Source organism: Pseudopipra pipra, chromosome 6 (genome assembly GCF_036250125.1).
Source record: "Pseudopipra pipra isolate bDixPip1 chromosome 6, bDixPip1.hap1, whole genome shotgun sequence".
Classification (NCBI taxonomy): Eukaryota; Metazoa; Chordata; class Aves; order Passeriformes; family Pipridae; genus Pseudopipra; species Pseudopipra pipra.
In genome coordinates, this window is record NC_087554.1 from 61,137,765 (window position 1) to 61,155,712 (window position 17,948).

The window sequence follows — 17,948 nt, forward strand, 5'->3', positions numbered from 1 at the left end:
CAGACCACGGGACTTGGTCACCTGCAGTCCCTGTGGAAGGTGCCCTCGCGGCAATTTTTTGACATTTGCCCACCAGGGTTTTTTCTAAGGCGTCTCTCGTGCAAGTTCCCTTGAGACCACACTGTGGGATGGCAGGGAGACGCTTCAGCCTGTTCAGGCTGTTCAGGAGGAAGAGGAACGGGAGAGGCCCTGGGGCGGCCCCAGCACAGCAAGCTGAGGAGCCCCTGCAGCAGGGTGAGTGCTGGAGCTGGGCCACAGGGCTGGTGGCTGCAGCCAGCTTGGCCCCTTCCTGTCCCCTGTGGACACGCTCAGGGAAAAAGGAGGGGGGAAGAGGGGCCAAGGCCACCCTCCTCAACATCCCTGCTCCATCCACTGGGCACCCCAGGGCCGGCCCTGCCTCTGGAGCGCAGGGCTGGGCTGTGTTCCCTGGCCTCTCCTGCAGCCCCTCAGCTCTGCCTGCGCTCCCTCTTTGACAGATCCAGGCCAGGACCGGACAGAGGAGCAGGACCGCCCCCATGGCCGCTTCCGCAGAGCAGTTCAGGTACCTGCAGCCATCCCCCCCTGGGCTGGGCCTGCTGTCCCTGCTCAGCCTGGCACTGCTGGTGGAACGCTCCCTCGGGCTTCCCTCTCTTCCCTGCCCTTTCTTCTCCTGCAGAGGTTGCTGAAAATCATGCGCATTCGGCGTAGAACACCCAGGAGCACACCACCCGAGCTCATGGCAGAGCCTGACACCAGGCCAGCTGAGCTCAAGGAAAAGCCTGAGGGCAGCACCGAGCCGATCGATCGCATGGCAACCTCTGACACCGCTGTGACCGAGGACACGGCCAACCCTGACACCGCACTGGCCGATCTCATTGCGAAGGATATCACTGAACCCACTGATTGCACAGCAAAGCCTGACACCGCTTTGGCTGAAGATACAACCAGCTCTGACACCGCAGCCACTGATATCATGGCCAAGGCTGACATGGCCCCAATGGCCATTGATGGCACATCACATTCTGACGGGGCACCGAAGGACGGCACAGCAAAGCCTGACACCGCTTTGCCTGGTGACACAACCGGCTCCAACACTGATCTCGTGGCACAGGCTGACATCACCCCGATGCCGACTGAGGGCACAGCAAGCTCTGATGAGGCACCGATAGATGACGCAGCAAACCCTGAGACTGCCATGACCGACACCGAAACCACAACAAGTGATTTCATGGCAGAGGGTGATGCCACAAGTGAGGGCATCGGAAACACTGACACCACGCCAGCTGAGAGTGTGACTGATGCTCCCAATGTGCAGTTTTTGGAGGGCAAAGGTGTCTCCAGTTGGAAGCCAGTAAGCAGCCTGTGGCCTCGGTTTAAGTCCCCCAGGGGTCTCGTGGCCTCTGAAGCTGGGTCCGCTGGCCCCCTAAGCCTTTGAGGCCAGTAGAGTGTGGTGGGAAGGGAAGCACTTCTCGGGGAAGCTGGGCAACCTGCTCCCCCTGGCAGCTCCCCAACTCTCCTCCACTGCCTCTCCAGGTGCCGGCCATCGTTTGGTCCATCCACCACGACCTCACGTTCCACATGTCTCCGCGCACTGACATCTGCAGGCTCGCTGAGGCACACCCACGTGATGTGGTGATGACTCTCCTGCGCTGTGCCCCAGAGTGTGACAGGTACAGGGCCCAGCTGCCTTGCTGGCTCAAGGATCACCAACCCTTACAACCCCTCATCCTGGAGAGCCTGTCCCATATGGTCTGCCACACAGATGGAGACTTCTAGGACTCTCAGGACTCTCCATTTCCCAGCTGTCGCCTTTCAGCCCCCATTCCTACTGCCACGTGCCTTCCCTGCCTTTCAAGGCACTGTGGTTCTGTCACATGGGCTCCCACAGCTGCCCATGCCACGGCCCTGGGGCTGAGACGCCCATGACCCATATTCTGGCTCCACAGAGCTGCTGCAATGATGTGGAGAAGCATCGGCTCCTCAGGAAGAGCAGTGGAGAAGGTGCTGCCAGTACTGCTCCACGTGATGGAGGATTGGCCAGTGCATGGAATGTCCACCTCCGATGGCGACAACAGAGATGTCTTTGCTCTGGCTGTGAGTATCTAGAAGTGGTCTTTTCTCTTCCCCACATTGACTGTCCATCCTCCCCCACCACAGGGGGAGCCTCAGGCCTTGAGCTACAAATGTAGCTGAGGGGCAGGTTCAGGGGCAACAGGCAGGCTGCTCCCCCTGCCTCTCCCCTGGCCTTTCCCTCCCACATTCAGGCCCTGACACATGGACCTCTCGCACTGAGCCCTGTCTCCACGTGCTTTGATTGCAGGCAACCCTGGCACTGTGGCTGATCATCCAGGAGCCCAAGTGCCAGGATGCACTCATGAATTACGTCCCCCGCCTGCTCGTGGCTCTGCTGTTCCAAGTGTCCATGAGCACAGAGCAGGTGCCAGAAGAGGTGAACACCTTCTGGAGGGGATGCCTGGAGCAACATCACCTTCCCACCCAGCCCAACAGGTGCTCCATCCCTGTCCTGTCTCCCTGCCATGCCCTCGGGGCTGGGGCCAGTGTTCCCAGCATGACCTGATCTTTACTCTGCAAACAGCTTTCTGGTACAGACTATCAAGGTCGTGCTCTGCCATCTGCCATGGGAGAATATTTGGATGGCAAGGAAGCGCAGGCTTGCCTGGGACCCACTCGTGAGTTCTGACACCCATCACTATGCAGTGGGTCGGCATGTCAGGTGAGACAACCTTGATCTCGCTGCCCCCATCATCTCTACCCAGGGCACGGGGCACCCCACACAGCCCCCATGGGTGTAGGGCAGAGGGCCTTGGCCCCAAGGGATGGCCGAGCAGCTTGGAAGAGGCTGCAGGAGGTGGGTGCACAGGAGGAGCCACCTGCCGTAGTGCTCACATCCCATCCTGAGCTGCTGGAGAAAGACCAGGACTCTGTGAGTCAGTGCTGGGAGAGCTTTGCCCACCCTGCTCAGGCTCCATGCTTTTCCCCCTGACAGGGAGATGCGCCGCCAATTGACCCCCTCCCATTCCCCACTGGCAATCCACCTGCTGGGGCTGCTCAGCACTGAGGACCCCCGTTGGGAGCTGCCTGCCCTGGAGTTCCTTGTGGAGGTGAGCCCGATGGCGAGCACTGCCTGGCCCTGCTGCCTCCCCCTCTCTGCCCTCTCACAGCCGCAGCTGCCCGGGACGGTGCCTGCGCCCTGTGCTGCTGCCTGGGCCCAGCCCTGGGCAGCTCCGGGCTCCTGCTGCCCGGGCACCCCGTCACTGCTCTCTGCCTTCCAGGTCCTGGACTATCTGGACGCAAGGAGACGTCAGAGCAGTGTTGAGCAGATCCTGTCAAGGCACCTGCAGAGTGAGTGCCCAGAGAGACGTCGCCTGGCTCTCCGAGGCCGCATGGTGCTCTGGATGGATCTGTCAATGGTGAGAAGGGGACACACAGCTGAAGCCACATGGGCAGCCTGGGGCTGGGGAAGGCAGTCCCTTGGGCTTGGCTGGGCTTTGGCAGCTGTGGCAGCTGCTCCCAGCTCTCCTGCCTCCCTGTTCTGCTGCACAGGCCCTGTGGGACAGCCCTTTGGCCTCTGGGCCCGGGGCAGCAGCGTGGGGTTGCACTGCCAGAGAGCTCTTGGTGGGGCAGCTGTTCAGGGCTTGACAGCACAGCACTGTGTTCCACACAGGCCCAAAGCATCTGCAGCCTGTCCCAACACCTCCTGGAGCTGCTGCCTGATGAAGATGGAGAGCTGGTCGTGATGACCCTCTCTGTGTTTGTGAATATGCTCCGGAACAAAGACATGCAGGCACTCATCTCCACTGCCCCCAAGCTGGCTGAGGCGCTCCAACCACTCTTTGACAACGTAAGGCTCTGTACCCCCCAGCCACGGGCACTGGCTGTTGCCAGGAAACTTTGTGCTCTGTGGATGTTCAGGCCTGTACCTGTTCCCGGTGGGTCTGGAGCATCCAGTGCTGAGGTCTTTTTCTCCTCTTTTTCTCCTCTGCACCCATTTGTAGCTGTCCTCCTTTCGCTTCTTCCAAACTGTGATGGAGGTACTGGTGGAAGGGGGAACAAGGCCCTTGGAGATGCAGATGCATCAGACCCTGGTGCTGTGGTTCTTCCTGCACTATGATGAGCACCAATGCGTGGCAGAGGTGAGCACTTGTGGGCTCTGGGGTCCCCGTGGCAGGGCCTGGGCTGCCTTCTGCCCTGGGGTTTTGTGGGGTCCAGCCTCCTCCTGCCCAGGGACAAAGACCTGGCCACAGAAACTCAAGACAGCTGCCATTACAGATATTTATAGAGGGGAAGTGTGTCTGTAAGTAAGCAGCCTGTGGCCAGGGCTCAAGTGCCCCAGGGGTCTCGTGGCCTCTCATGCCAGGTCTGCTGGCCCCTAAGCCTTTGAGGCCACACTGTGTGGTGGGAAGGGAAGCACTTCTTGGGGAAGCTGGGCAACCTGCTCCCTCTGGCACCTCTTCAGCTGTCCCCCACTGCCTCTCCAGGTGCCGACCATCGTGAGAGCCATGCACCAGTGCCTCACCTCCCACATGGCTCCAGGGGTCACGATGCACACCAACATCTGCAGGCTCGCTGAGGCACACCCACGTGACGTGGTGATGACTCTCCTGCGCTGTGCCCCAGAGTGTGACAGGTACAGGGCCCAGCTGCCTTGCTGCCTCAGGGATCACCAACCCTTACAACCCCTCACCCTGGAGAGCCTGTCCCGTGTGGTCTGCCAGACAGATGGAGGCTTCCAGGATGCTCAGGCCCCTCCATTTCCCAGCCTTGGCCTGTCAGCCCCCAATCCTACTGCCATGTGCCCTCCCTGCTCCTAGAGGCACTGTGGCTCTGTCACATGGGCCCCCACAGCTCCCCAAGCCATGGTGCTGGGCCTGAGACCCCCCTGACCCAGAGCTCTGGCTCCACAGAGCTGCTGCTATGATGTGGAGAAGCATCGGCTCCTCGGGAACAACAGTGGAGAAGGTGCTGCCAGTACTGCTCCAAGTGATGGAGGATTGGCCAGTGCATGGAATGTCCACCTCCGATGGTGACAGCAGAGATGTCTTTGCCGTGACTGTGAGTTTCTAGAAGTGGCCTCTGCTCCTTCCCACGTCACCTCCCCCACCCCTGCATCTCCCTGCCTCAGGCCTTGGGCTACAAATGTGGCTGAGGGGCAGGTTCAGGGGCACCAGGCAGGCTGCTCCCCCTGCCTCTCCCCTGGCCTCTCCCTCCCACATTCAGGCCCTGACACATGGACCTCTCGCACTGAGCGCTGTCTCCACGTGCTTTGATTGCAGGCAACCCTGGCACTGTGGCTGATCATCCAGGAGCCCAAGTGCCAGGATGCAGTGATGAATTACATCCCCCGCCTGCTCATGGCTCTGCTGTTCCAAGTGTCCATGAGCACAGAGCAGGTGCCAGAAGAGGTGAACAGCTTCTGGAGGGGATGCCTGGAGCAACACCGCCTCCCCACCCAGCCCAACAGGTGCTCCATCCCAGTCCTCTCTCCCTGCCATGCCCTTGGGGCTGGGGCCAGTTCTCCCAGCATGACCTGGCCTTTGCTCTGCACACAGGTTTTTGGTCCAGACCATCAAGGCCCTGCTGTGCCGGCTGCAGTGGGACAATGAGGTGGTGTCAGTGGAGCGCAGGTGTGGCTGGGACACGCTCCTCTGTGCTGACACCCAGCACTATGCAGTGGGGCTGCTGGCCAGGTGACACACCCTCGTCCCCACTGCCCCCGGCATCTCTGCCCTGGGCACGGGGCACCCCACACAGCCTGCTGGGGGAGCTTTGCCCACCCTGCTCAGGCTCCATGGTTCCTTCTTTCCCCCTGACAGGGAGATGCGCCACGTCTTGGTCCCTTTCTATTCCCTCATGGCAATCCACCTGCTGGGGCTGCTCAGCACTGAACACCCTCGTTGGGAGCTGCCTGCCCTGGCCTTCCTTGTGGAGGTGAGCGTGATGGCCAGCGCTGCCTGGCCTGCCTGCCTCCCCCTCTCTGCCCTCTGTGCTGCTGCCTGGGCCCAGCCCTGGGCAGCTCCGGGCTCCTGCTGCCCAGGCACCCCGTCACTGCTCTCTGCCTTCCAGGTCCTGGACTTTCTGGATGGGAGTAAATGTCGTGACAGGGTCCTGCCCATCCTGTCGAGGAACCTGCAGAGCCAGTGTCCAGAGAGGCAGCGCCTGGCACTCAGAGGCCTCCTGGTGCTTGCTGTGGATCCCTCAATGGTGAGAAGGGGACACCTGGCTGAAGCCACATGGGTAACCTGGGGCTGGGGAAGGGAGGCGCTTGGGTTTGACTGTGCTTTGGGAGCTCTGACAGCTGCTCCCAGCTCTCCTGCCTCCCTCTCCAGCTGCCCAGGCCCTGTGGGACAGGCCTTTGGCCTCTGGGCCCTGTGGCAGCAGCGTGGGGTTGCACTGCCAGAGGGTTCTTGGTGGGGCAGCTGTTCAGGGCTTGACAGCACAGCACTGTGTTCCACACAGGCCGAAAGCATCTGCAGCCTGTCCCAACACCTCCTGGAGCTGCTGCCTGATGCAGATGGAGAGCTGGTCGTGATGACCCTCTCTGTGTTTGAGAGTGTGCTCCGGGATGAAGATATTCGGGCATTCATCTCCACTGCCCCCAAGCTGGCTGAGGCGCTCCGGACACTCTTTGACCATGTAAGGCTTTGTGCCCTCCACCTCCAGGCACTGAGTGCTACCAGGAAACTTTGCCCTGTGGATGTTCAGGCTTGTGCCTGTTCCTGGTGGGCCTGGAGCAGCCAGTGCTGAGGTCTTTTTCTCCTCTTTTGCCCCAGGACAACACCCACGTGCAGCTGCTCTCCATTCGCCTCTTCCGAGAGGTAATGGAGGTGCTGGCAGAAGAGGGAACACAGCTCTTGGAGACTCAGGTGCACCAGAGCCTGGTCCCACTGTTCATCCACGGGCATGACGAGAACCAGTGCGTGGCAGAGGTGAGCACTCGTGGGCTCTGGTGTCCCTGTGCACAAGGCTGGGCTGCCTCCTGCCCTGGAGCCTCAAGGGCTCCAGCCTCCTCCTGGCCTTGGAGCAGGGACACAGGGGCTGTGCCCTGGGCTGTGGTGCCATGTCCCGCTCTCTGCTGCTCTGCAGGCCTCTCGGGAAGTGCTGCTTTGCGCTGCCAGGTTCCTCAAGAGAAGGGACCTGGAGAAGCTGCTGAGGAAAGAGCAGCACTTCAAGTTCTGTGATTGCCTGGTAAGGATGACCCCAAAGATCCAGCCCCAGGCTGGACAAGCCCCAGGCCCCAATACCCAGTGTGCGGGGCTGGGCCTGTGCCCCTGCCACTGCTGCAGCCACAGACACCCCCCTGCTCTCTGCAGATGGACAAGGACGTGAGCCGAAGGGCTGAACACCTGCACCAGGCCCTGCCCTACCTGCAGAGCCCACAGCAGCCCCTGCGAGAGGCGGCCGTCAGGTTCATGGGTGAGCCACAAGCCCGGGGTCCCTCCCTCCCCACTGCAGCTCGGCCCCAGCCCCAGCTGCTCCAGAGGCAGCAGGATGTGGCCCAGGGATGTGCTGGGGAGCCCCGAGTGCCCTGGCGGCTGCTGCCGCCCTCTGCCAGCCACACCCTTGGGTGTCCCGATGCGGGAAGGCCCCGGCTCAGCCCTGCCAGGCCAGGAGGCCGTGGGGGGGTAGCTGTGCTGCTGGGGCCCTGACACGCTCTCTGTTCCCAGGGATTGCTGCCTGGCACATGCAAGACCTGCAGCTCCTCATGAGGGGTGAGTGAGGACAGTGGGCTCTCACTGGGGGCTGGCAGGGGGGAGCACAGACCCTGGGCAGGGAGCTGCAATCCCTGCCCTGCCTGCGCGGGGCTCTGCTCCCTGCACGGACAAGGGGCGCTGTGGGCAGAGCAGGGACACATTTCAGGGTCACAGGGGGGATTGGGGGCCAGCACCTTCCCGCTCATCCTGTTGACCCCTGCTCCCTCCTGGCCACAGCAAGAACTGGCTGGGATGGCCCTGACAGGAGGGTCTCCTTGGGTTCCCACACACCCAGGCTCTGACTGTGGCTCCGTTCCTCTCTCTTCCAGCCTTTGAAGCCATCAGCCAAGACGACTGCCCGTCCTACTGCACCATGCGGACTGAATTCTTGTCCGCTTTCAGACGGGCAGTAACAAAGTAATCTCCAGCCAGACAACCTGCGTCCCTCCAACAGCACCGGAAGACCAAGGGACGAGACCACTTCTCAGCGGAGCTGGAGATTCAGCTGATGCTGGGCCCAACTGAGCCAGCCGGCAAGGCCAGGCAGCTCCTGGCCTGCCCATCTCTACGGACAGCCCCTTCCCTTCCCTTCCCAAACCTTCCCTTCCCTTCCCAAACCATCCCAATCCTTCCCAAACCTTCTCTTCCCCTCCCAAACCATCCCAAACCTTCCCAAACCTTCTCTTCCCTTCCCAAACCATCCCAAACATTCCCAAACCTTCTCTTCCCTTCCCAAACCATCCCAAACATTCCCAAAACTTCCCTTTCCTTCCCAAACCTACTCCTGCCCACACTTCATCCCTTCCTTTCCCCTTAGATTAATAAATATCAGCTCCCCTCCACCCCTTCCCTTCCCCTCCACCCCTTCCCTTCCCCTCCCTCCCCTTCCCTTCCTGCCCCTAACCTTCCCAAATCTCCCCTCCACTCCCCTCTCCTCTTCCCCCCAAACCTTCTCTTCCCTCCCCTTCCCAAACCTTCCCTTCCCTTTCCAATCCTTCCCTTTCTAATCCTTCCCTTCCCTTACTGCCCCAAACCTTCCCAAACCTCCCCTCCCTTCCCCAAACCTTCTCTTCCCTCCCCTTCCCTTTCCAATCCTTCCCTTTCCATTCCTTCTCTTCCCTTCCCTAACCTTCCCTTCCCAAACCTTCCCTCCCTTTCCCTCCCCTCCCCTCCCCTAACCTCCCCTCCCCTCCACATACCTTCCCAAACCTTCCTTCTCTCCCCTCCCCTTCCCAAACCTTCCTTCTCTCCCCTCCCCTTCCCAAACCTTCCCTTCCCAAACCTTCTCTTCCCTCCCCTCCCCTTCCCTTCTTCTACCTACTCTTCATCCCTGCCTTTCCCATTACCTTAAGAAGCTTCAGCCCTCCCCTTCCCCTTACATTAATAAACATCACCTTTCTCCCCCTGACCTGCATCTTTGTGGAACTCAATCGCCACAAACCTCAGCCCTGCAGCTCACGGGCCCGCTCCTGCCTTGCTTTTGCCCCTTGCCCCGTGGGCACACACACACAGGGACAAGGGCACTTCAGGCTGCCCCTGTCCCTGGGGCTCTGGGACACATTTAAAACTGCTTTAGCACAAGTCCCACCAGCACTTGCTCTCCAGTGCCACGGGAGCCTGGCAAGCTGGGCACGCACCCACTCAGCAAACCCCCACCAACTCTGCTCTGCCTCAGGCAACACCTCAGCTCAACCACTGCAGCTGGGCTGGGACCCTTCTGTCCCACACTCACTCCCAGCACTGACTCTCTCAGAGACAACACCTTCAGGGCATCATCCTCAAGCCTATCCCAAGGGTACCTGAGTACTCCCCAACAACAACAAAAAGACCACCAATCTGCTCGACACCTATTCATCAACCCCTGCAAGCACCCCAAAGCACAAGCATCACACCTCAGCCACACACCCTGGCTGACAGCAGAAAGCACCAGCCATCTCCTTGCCATAGGATCAGGATGTCGATCTGTTCTCTACACACTCAGCTCTCCTTCCTCCTCACCTGATTTTATTGTGCTCATTACCTGACTGCACACGCTGAGCTTCTTGGCCTCCAAATGTTTATAACCATCTTGGCCTCAAAAATTCTCATCTCCTCTGCACCTTCTCTACTCAGAAGAAATATGGGGTTGTTTTCGGTTTATCTTTTTTTTTTTTTTTCCGCCTAACTCTTACAAGCAAACTACTGTTTGGATCAATGGAATCATTTGCTCCTCCTTTACAGTCCTGGAAACAAAGGCCCAACTTTAGAGCCTGTACTCTTTTTCTCCCTTACCATAAGGGCTAAGGAGAGGACAAGCCCCTGCTCTGCCCGTCCCCTTCGGGAGCCTTCATTCCTTGCGAGAGGAGCCCGGCTCAGCTTCTCCCCCGGAACAAGCGGCTTCGAAGCTGTCCCGGGGGCCGGCGGAGCGGGCCGGGTGTGGGGCGGTGCCGGGCGAGGAGGAGCCGCGGGGACGGGCCCGGGCTGGGGACGGGCGGGCGCCCGGCTCGGCTCGCTGCCGTCCCGCCCCACTTTAGCCCAGGCCCGGCCGGCAGGAGCCGGGAGCTGCCGCCGGGAGGAGCCGCTGCCCAGCCCCGAGAAGCGCGGCGGGGACACACAGCCGCTGCCAAGGCCGGGACAAACCTCCGCCCCGCCCGCCGGGCTCCAACCCCGCCGCTCCGCATCTCCCGGCCAGGGCTGAGCCTGCCCCTGCTCCGACCTGCGGCATCTCGGCGCCTGCACGGCCAGAGCGGTGACCCAGGGCAGCGCTGCCCCAGCCGCCCGCACGGAGGAGCACATCGGGATGGGCTGGCTCGGCCTCTGAAAACTTTCTTGGAACAGCTCTGCCGCTTGGGCATTAATGGCAGCTGATTAACGATTTTGGCACTCGGCGTGCAGGTTTTGTTTTGGGGCGCGTTTCTTGGGGGCTTTGATGACATCTAATAAAGTTGGAATGAAGAGAGTTGGAATTGCTTTGCAAAGTTCACAGCAAAATGGGGTGAACTGGGTAGGGAACAAGGAAGTCCTGCTTTCCCTGTGGCACTGTTTGGCTGACATCCCAGTGAGGTTGCACTGCCTGAGATGTGGACCTTTGAATGTCCCCACTGCAGCTGGATGGTGCCGAGGCTGGCTGAGAGCTTGCAGCCGTTTTCTGGGCATGTGTTTCTTTCCTTTTTTTCTTTTCTTGTCCTTTTCCAGACCAGTCTTCTCACCTCAACCCTTCATCTTTCCTATTCTACCCAGGCCAGAGCAGAGTGCCCCTGGTTTGCCACCCCTTTTCCTCCTTGCCCCCTTGCCCATGCTCTTTTCTTCTTCCAGAGCTCCAAGTTTTGCAGGAGCACCAAGCCAAGGCTCCTTCCAGCCTCAGACAGAGCAGGGGGCTTCCCATTGCCTCCTCTGGAGAGAGCAGGTGGAACAGCTTCAGCAATGTTATCATTCCTCACAGGGAAGCAACCCTTCTGCCAGAAAAACTTGTAGAGTCCTTTAGCAGACTTCTGAGAGGGCTCCTTCCAAGGCTTTTAAGTTCCTTGATCAGTCCCTATTAGCCTAAAAAAAGAAGTGTAGAAGATTTTTTTGGAGCTCAGATGGGACAGGTCAGCCTGGGGAGGAACACAGGCTTCACCTTAGAAATTGCCAAAACATGCAAAATCCAGCCACCACACGCTCGGGGATCTTGTGTCCAGCAGTGACCAGCTCCAGACCTTTAAACAACAGTTATGGCCAAGTAAACACAGAGTCCTCCTTTCTCATTAAAGACTCAAAGATTTAGTTCTTTGGGGGCTTTTGGATGAGGGAGGTGCTGGGGGTTGGGAGGGAGAGGGGTTGATGTTTCTTCTGAAATGCATTTTAGCACGAGCTGTGATCATTGTGGGTAGTTTTATTTTGCCCTGGTTTGAATATTCCTGCCTTCTTGGCTTCCTTCATCCCACAGCAGTGAGCTTGTCCAAAAGAAACATTTCTCTTTATCCTCTGCGGATCTGCTCTCACTTCTGTGTGTTGTCACTCCTCTGCTATCATGACACCCTCAAAAGAAAAAGCCCCTCATCTCCCTTCTCAAGAGCATCACTAGTTGTCACTTGGCACTTTTGTCCTCTCTCTCCTCCTTACTTAGAGCTGTCCCTTGGAGTCCACAGGAACCAGGGCAGAACCCACCCTGACCACCAGGGCTAACCCACAGTTCTTAGAAGACTTCACCAGGACTCCCTCATGGCTGCAGGCAAGATTTCAAGACAGCCTGAACTTTAAAGCACCCACATGAGTGTCCCTAGGATGAGTTGGAAAGCCTTAGAAAGGCTGGAGCACTTGCTCTCTCAATTCTAAATCATCCAAGTTGACTTTTTATTTTTGAGCCCTTCAAAACTTTCCTGGCCCATCCCCACTCTGCAGCAGAGGAAGGATCAGTGTTTTTGCAATATCCTCCCTTGTTTGGGGTGCTTTTGGAAGACTGAGGGAACTTTTGTTCCTTGAGGGTTTTTATCCCTTGCCAGAATTATTCTATTCTTATCCCTTAATAAAACACCCTTTGCAGACCAAACAATGCCAGGTTCTTTTGCTTCTGTTTAGTTTTTGAGATTGACTCTCAATGGACCATCTGAAGGCAAATGAGTTGCTGCTGATTTCAGTGCAGCCGTGGCCAAAGGGGTCAGAGCAGCATTCGTGCCCTTGCCCACACGTTGCTCGTCTGTGTCACAGCCCCCTGTTCAGATGGCCACCAGCCAGGACTTCTCCCGAGGGGGCTCCTTCTGCTACCATGAGCAGGTGCAGGAGGGAAGTGTTTGCTCCTTTTTGGAGCCATTCCTAAAGTTCACATCCAGCTGTCTCAGATGCTTTAGGGAATGGATTCCTTCCAACCTGGGGCAGGTTGGCCAAGGTTGGGGGAGGCCTCAGGGCCCGTGGCAGTGTGTCACAGGGCCCTTTGTGACACGGTGACCGTCGCCAATGGGATGGGACAGGGCAGGGTGTCCAAGGGCCCTTTGTGACACATCCTGATATAGGTGTTGGGCGTCAACGCGGCCGCGCCACAGTGCTCGGAGCACGCGTCTGGTCAGGACGGGACTGAGCGGTGCTGTGAGGAGTCTCCTCGCAGCCAACTCGTTCGTTGCTGACCCGAAGCGATTCTGAGAGTTCTTTTTTGCGCAAGTTCCCTCGAGGCCAGACCCCAGGAGTTGGTGACCCGGAGGTTTTTCCGAGGCATCCACACTCCCTGTGGGAGTGGCCCTCGAGGCCAGGCCACAGGCCTTGGTGACCCAGAGCTTTTCTGGGCATCACCAGTGCCTGTGGAAGGTGCCCTCGAGGCCGGACCACGGGACTTGGTCACCTGCAGTCCCTGTGGAAGGTGCCCTCGAGGCCAGACCACGGGACTTGGTCACCTGCAGTCCCTGTGGAAGGTGCCCTCGCGGCAATTTTTTGACATTTGCCCACCAGGGTTTTTTCTAAGGCATCTCTCGTGCAAGTTCCCTTGAGACCACACTGTGGGATGGCAGGGAGACGCTTCAGCCTGTTCAGGCTGTTCAGGAGGAAGAGGAACGGGAGAGGCCCTGGGGCGGCCCCAGCACAGCAAGCTGAGGAGCCCCTGCAGCAGGGTGAGTGCTGGAGCTGGGCCACAGGGCTGGTGGCTGCAGCCAGCTTGGCCCCTTCCTGTCCCCTGTGGACACGCTCAGGGAAAAAGGAGGGGGGAAGAGGGGCCAAGGCCACCATCCTCAACATCCCTGCTCCATCCACTGGGCACCCCAGGGCCGGTCCTGCCTCTGGAGCGCAGGGCTGGGCTGTGTTCCCTGGCCTCTCCTGCAGCCCCTCAGCTCTGCCTGCGCTCCCTCTTTGACAGATCCAGGGCAGGACCGGACAGAGGAGCAGGACCGCCCCCGTGGCCGCTTCCGCAGAGCAGTTCAGGTACCTGCAGCCATCCCCCCCTGGGCTGGGCCTGCTGTCCCTGCTCAGCCTGGCACTGCTGGTGGAGCGCTCCCTCGGGCTTCCCTCTCTTCCCTGACTTTTGTTCTCCTGCAGAGGTTGCTGAAAATCATGCGCATTCGGCGTAGAACACCCAGGACCACAGCACCTGAGCTCATGGCAGAGCCTGACACCAGGCCAGCTGAGCTCAAGGAGAAGACTGATGGCAGCACCGAGCCGATCGATCGCATGGCAACCTCTGACACCGCTGTGACCGAGGACACGGCCAACCCTGACACCGCACTGGCCGATCTCACCGCAAAGAATGACACCGAACCCACTCATTGCACAGCAAAGCCTGACAACGCTGTGGCTGAAGACACAGCCAGCTCTGACACCGCAGCCACTGATGTCATGGCCAAGGCCAACATGGCCCCGATGGCCATTGATGGCACATCACACTCTGAGGTGGCACCGATGGACGGCACAGCAAAGCCTGACACCGCTTTGGCTGGTGACACAACCGGCTCCAACACCGATCTCGTGGCACAGGCTGACATCACCCCGATGCCCACTGAGGGCACAGCAAGCTCTGATGAGGCACCAATGGATGACGCATCAAACCCTGAGACTGCCATGACCGACGCTGAAACCACAACAAGTGATCTCATGGCAGAGGGTGACACCACGAGTGAGGGCATCGGAAACACTGACACCACGCCAGCTGAGAGTGTGACTGATGCTCCCAATCTGCAGTTTTTGGAGGGCAAAGGTGTCTCCAGTTGGAAGCCAGTAAGCAGCCTGTGGCCAGGGTTTAATTCCCCCAGGGGTCTCGTGGTCTCTCAAGCCGGGTCCGCTGGCGCCCTAAGCCTTTGAGGCCACACTGTTTGGTGGGAAGGGAAGCACTTCTTGGGGAAGCTGGGAAACCTGCTCCCTCTGGCAGGTCCCCAACTCTCCTCCACTGCCTCTCCAGGTGCCGGCCATCGTTTGGTCCATCCACCACGACCTCACGTTCCACATGGCTCCTCACACTGACATCTGCAGGCTCGCTGAGGCACAGCCACACGATGTGGTGATGACTCTCCTGCGCTGTGCCCCAGAGTGTGACAGGTACAGGGCCCAGCTGCCTTGCTGGCTCAAGGATCACCAATCCTTACAACCCCTCATCCTGGAGAGCCTGTCCCATGTGGTCTGCCAGATAGATGGAGACTTCCAGGATGCTCAGGCCCCTCCATTTCCCAGCCTGTCAGCCCCCAATCCTACTGCCATGTGCCCTCCCTGCCTTTCAAGGCACCGTGGCTCTGTCACCTGGGTCACCACAGCTGCCCAGGCCACAGTGCCAGGACTGAGACCCCCCTGACGCAGAGCTCTGGCTCCACAGAGCTGCTGCAATGATGTGGAGAAGCATCGGCTCCTCAGGAAGAGCAGTGGAGAAGGTGCTGCCAGTACTGATCCACGTGATGGAGGATTGGCCAGTGCACGGAATGTCCACCTCTGATGGCGACAACAGAGACGTGTTTGCCCTGGCTGTGAGTTTCTAGAAGTGGCCTTTTCTCCTCCCCACATCGCCTCTCCCGTGGCTCTCCATCCTCCCCCACCCCTGCATCTCCCTGTCTCAGGCCTTGGGCTGCAAATCTGGCTGAGGGGCAGGTTCAGGGACAACAGGCTGGCTGCTCCCCCTGCCTCTCCCCTGCCCTCTCCCTCCCACACTCAGGCCCTGACACATGGACCTCTCACACTGAGCCCTGTCTCTGCGTGCTTTGATTGCAGGCAACCCTGGCACTGTGGCTGATCATCCAGGAGCCCAAGTGCCAGGATGCAGTGATGAATTACATCCCCCGCCTGCTCGTGGCTCTGCTGTTCCAAGTGTCCATGAGCACAGAGCAGGTGCCAGAAGAGGTGAACAGCTTCTGGAGGGGATGCCTGGAGGAACAGCGCCTTCCCACCCAGCCCAACAGGTGCTCCATCCCTGTCCTCTCTCCCTGCCATGCCCTTGGGGCTGGGGCCAGGGCTCCCAGCATGACCTGGCCTTTGCTCTGCACACAGGTTCTTGGTAGAGACCATCAAGGCCCTGCTCTGCCATCTGCCGTGGGAGAATATTTGGATGGCAAGGAAGCGCAGGCTTGCCTGGGACCTACTCCTGAATTCCGACACCCATCACTATGCAGTGGGTCTGCATGTCAGGTGAGACAATCTTGTCCCTGCTGCTCCCATCATCTCTACCCAGGGCATAGGGCACCCCACACAGCTCCCGTGGGCGTGGGGCAAAGGGCCTTGGCCCCAAGGGATGGCCGAGCAGCTTGGAAAAGGCTGCGGGAGACGGGTTCACAGAAGGAGCCACCTGCCATAGTGCCCACATCCCATCCTGAGCTGCTGGGAAAAGACCAGGACGCTGTGAGTCAGTACTGGGAGCTTTGCCCACCCTGCTCAGGCTCCATGCTTTTCCCCCTGACAGGGAGATGCGCCGCCAATTGATCCCCTCCCATTCCCCACTGGCAATCCACCTGCTGGGGCTGCTCAGCACTGAGGACCCCCGTTGGGAGCTGCCTGCCCTGGAGTTCCTTGTGGAGGTGAGCCCGATGGCCAGCGCTGCCTGGCCTGTCTGCCTCCCCCTCTCTGCCCTCTCACAGCCGCAGCTGCCCGGGACGGTGCCTGTGCCCTGTGCTGCTGCCTGGGCCCAGCCCTGGGCGGCTCTGGGCTCCTGCTGCCCGGGCACCCCGTCACTGCTCTCTGCCTTCCAGGTCCTGGACTATCTGGACGCAAGGAGATGTCAGAGCAGTGTTGAGCAGATCCTGTCAAGGCACCTGCAGAGCCAGTGCCCAGAGAGACGTCGCCTGGCTCTCCGAGGCCGCATGGTGCTCTGGATGGATCTGTCAATGGTGAGAAGGGGACACACAGCTGAAGCCACATGGGCAGCCTGGGGCTGGGGAAGGCAGTCCCTTGGGCTTGGCTGGGCTTTGGAGCTCTGGATGCTCCTCCCAGCTCTCCTGCCTCCCTGTACAGCTGCCCGGGCCCTGTGGGACAGGCCTTTGGCCTCTGGGCCCCGGGGCAGCAGCGTGGGGTTGCACTGCCAGAGAGCTCTTGGTGGGGCAGCTGTTCAGGGCTTGACAGCACAGCACTGTGTTCCACACAGGCCAAAAGCATCTGCAGCCTGTCTCAACACCTCCTGGAGCTGCTGCCTGATGAAGATGGAGAGCTGGTCGTGATGACCCTCTCTGTGTTTGTGAATATGCTCCGGGACAAAGACATTCGGGCACTCATCTCCACTGCCCCCAAGCTGGCTGAGGCGCTCCAGCCACTCTTTGACAATGTAAGGCTCTGTGCCCCCCAGCCACGGGCACTGGCTGCTGCCAGGAAACTTTGTGCCCTGTGGATGTTCAGGCCTGTGCCTGTATCTCATGGGCCTGGAGCATCCAGTGCTGAGGTGTTTTTCTCCTCTTTTTCTCCTCTGCACCCATTTGTAGCTGTCCTCCTTTTACTTCTTCCAAACGGTGATGGAGGTACTGGTGGAAGGGGGAACAAGGCCCTTGGAGATGCAGATGCATCAGACCCTGGTGCTGTGGTTCTTCCTGCACTATGATGAGCACCAGTGCATGGCAGAGGTGAGCTCTTGTGGGCTCTGGGATCCCCGTGGCAGGGGCTGGGCTGCCTCCTGCCCTGGGGTTTTGTGGGGTCCAGACTCCTCCTGCCCAGGGACAAAGACCTGGCCACAGAAACTCAAGACAGCTGCCATTCCAGATTTTTATGGAGGGGAAAGGTGCCTCCAATCGGCAGCAAGTAAGCAGCCTGTGGCCAGGGCTCAAGTGCCCCAGGGGTCTCGTGGCCTCTCATGCCAGGTCTGCTGGCCCCTAAGCCTTTGAGGCCACACTGTGTGGTGGGAAGGGAAGCACTTCTTGGGGAAGCTGGGCAACCTGCTCCCTCTGGCACCTCTTCAGCTGTCCCCCACTGCCTCTCCAGGTGCCGACCATCGTGAGAGCCATGCACCAGTGCCTCACCTCCCACATGGCTCCAGGGGTCACGATGCACACCAACATCTGCAGGCTCGCTGAGGCACACCCACACAATGTGGTGATGACTCTCCTGCGCTGTGCCCCAGAGTGTGACAGGTACAGGGCCCAGCTGCCTTGCTGCCTCAGGGATCACCAACCCTTACAACCCCTCACCCTGGAGAGCCTGTCCCGTGTGGTCTGCCAGACAGATGGAGACTTCCAGGACGCTCAGGCCCCTCCATTTCCCAGCCTTGGCCTGTCAGCCCCCAATCCTACTGCCATGTGCCCTCCCTGCCCCTCAAGGCACTGTGGCTCTGTCACATGGGCCCCCACAGCTCCCCAAGCCATGGTGCCGAGCTGAGACCCCCCTGACCCAGAGCTCTGGCTCCACAGAGCTGCTGCTATG

General features: G+C 59.7%; 1 protein-coding gene across 1 annotated transcript; it reads left to right on the forward strand.

Annotated features, from left to right (window-relative positions):
* On the forward strand, window positions 1-8,579 carry LOC135416407 (maestro heat-like repeat-containing protein family member 6). The gene is made up of 15 exons (XM_064659537.1): window positions 1-234; window positions 477-541; window positions 656-1,330; window positions 1,513-1,649; window positions 1,926-2,073; window positions 2,300-2,487; window positions 2,576-2,713; window positions 2,987-3,101; window positions 6,064-6,201; window positions 6,457-6,633; window positions 6,771-6,926; window positions 7,084-7,185; window positions 7,311-7,413; window positions 7,665-7,709; window positions 8,021-8,579. The coding sequence occupies exons 1-15, from the start codon at window positions 129-131 to the stop codon at window positions 8,110-8,112; spliced, it is 2,385 nt and encodes a 794-aa protein (XP_064515607.1). The 5' UTR covers window positions 1-128; the 3' UTR covers window positions 8,113-8,579.
* Window positions 8,580-17,948: the final 9,369 nt, after the last annotated feature.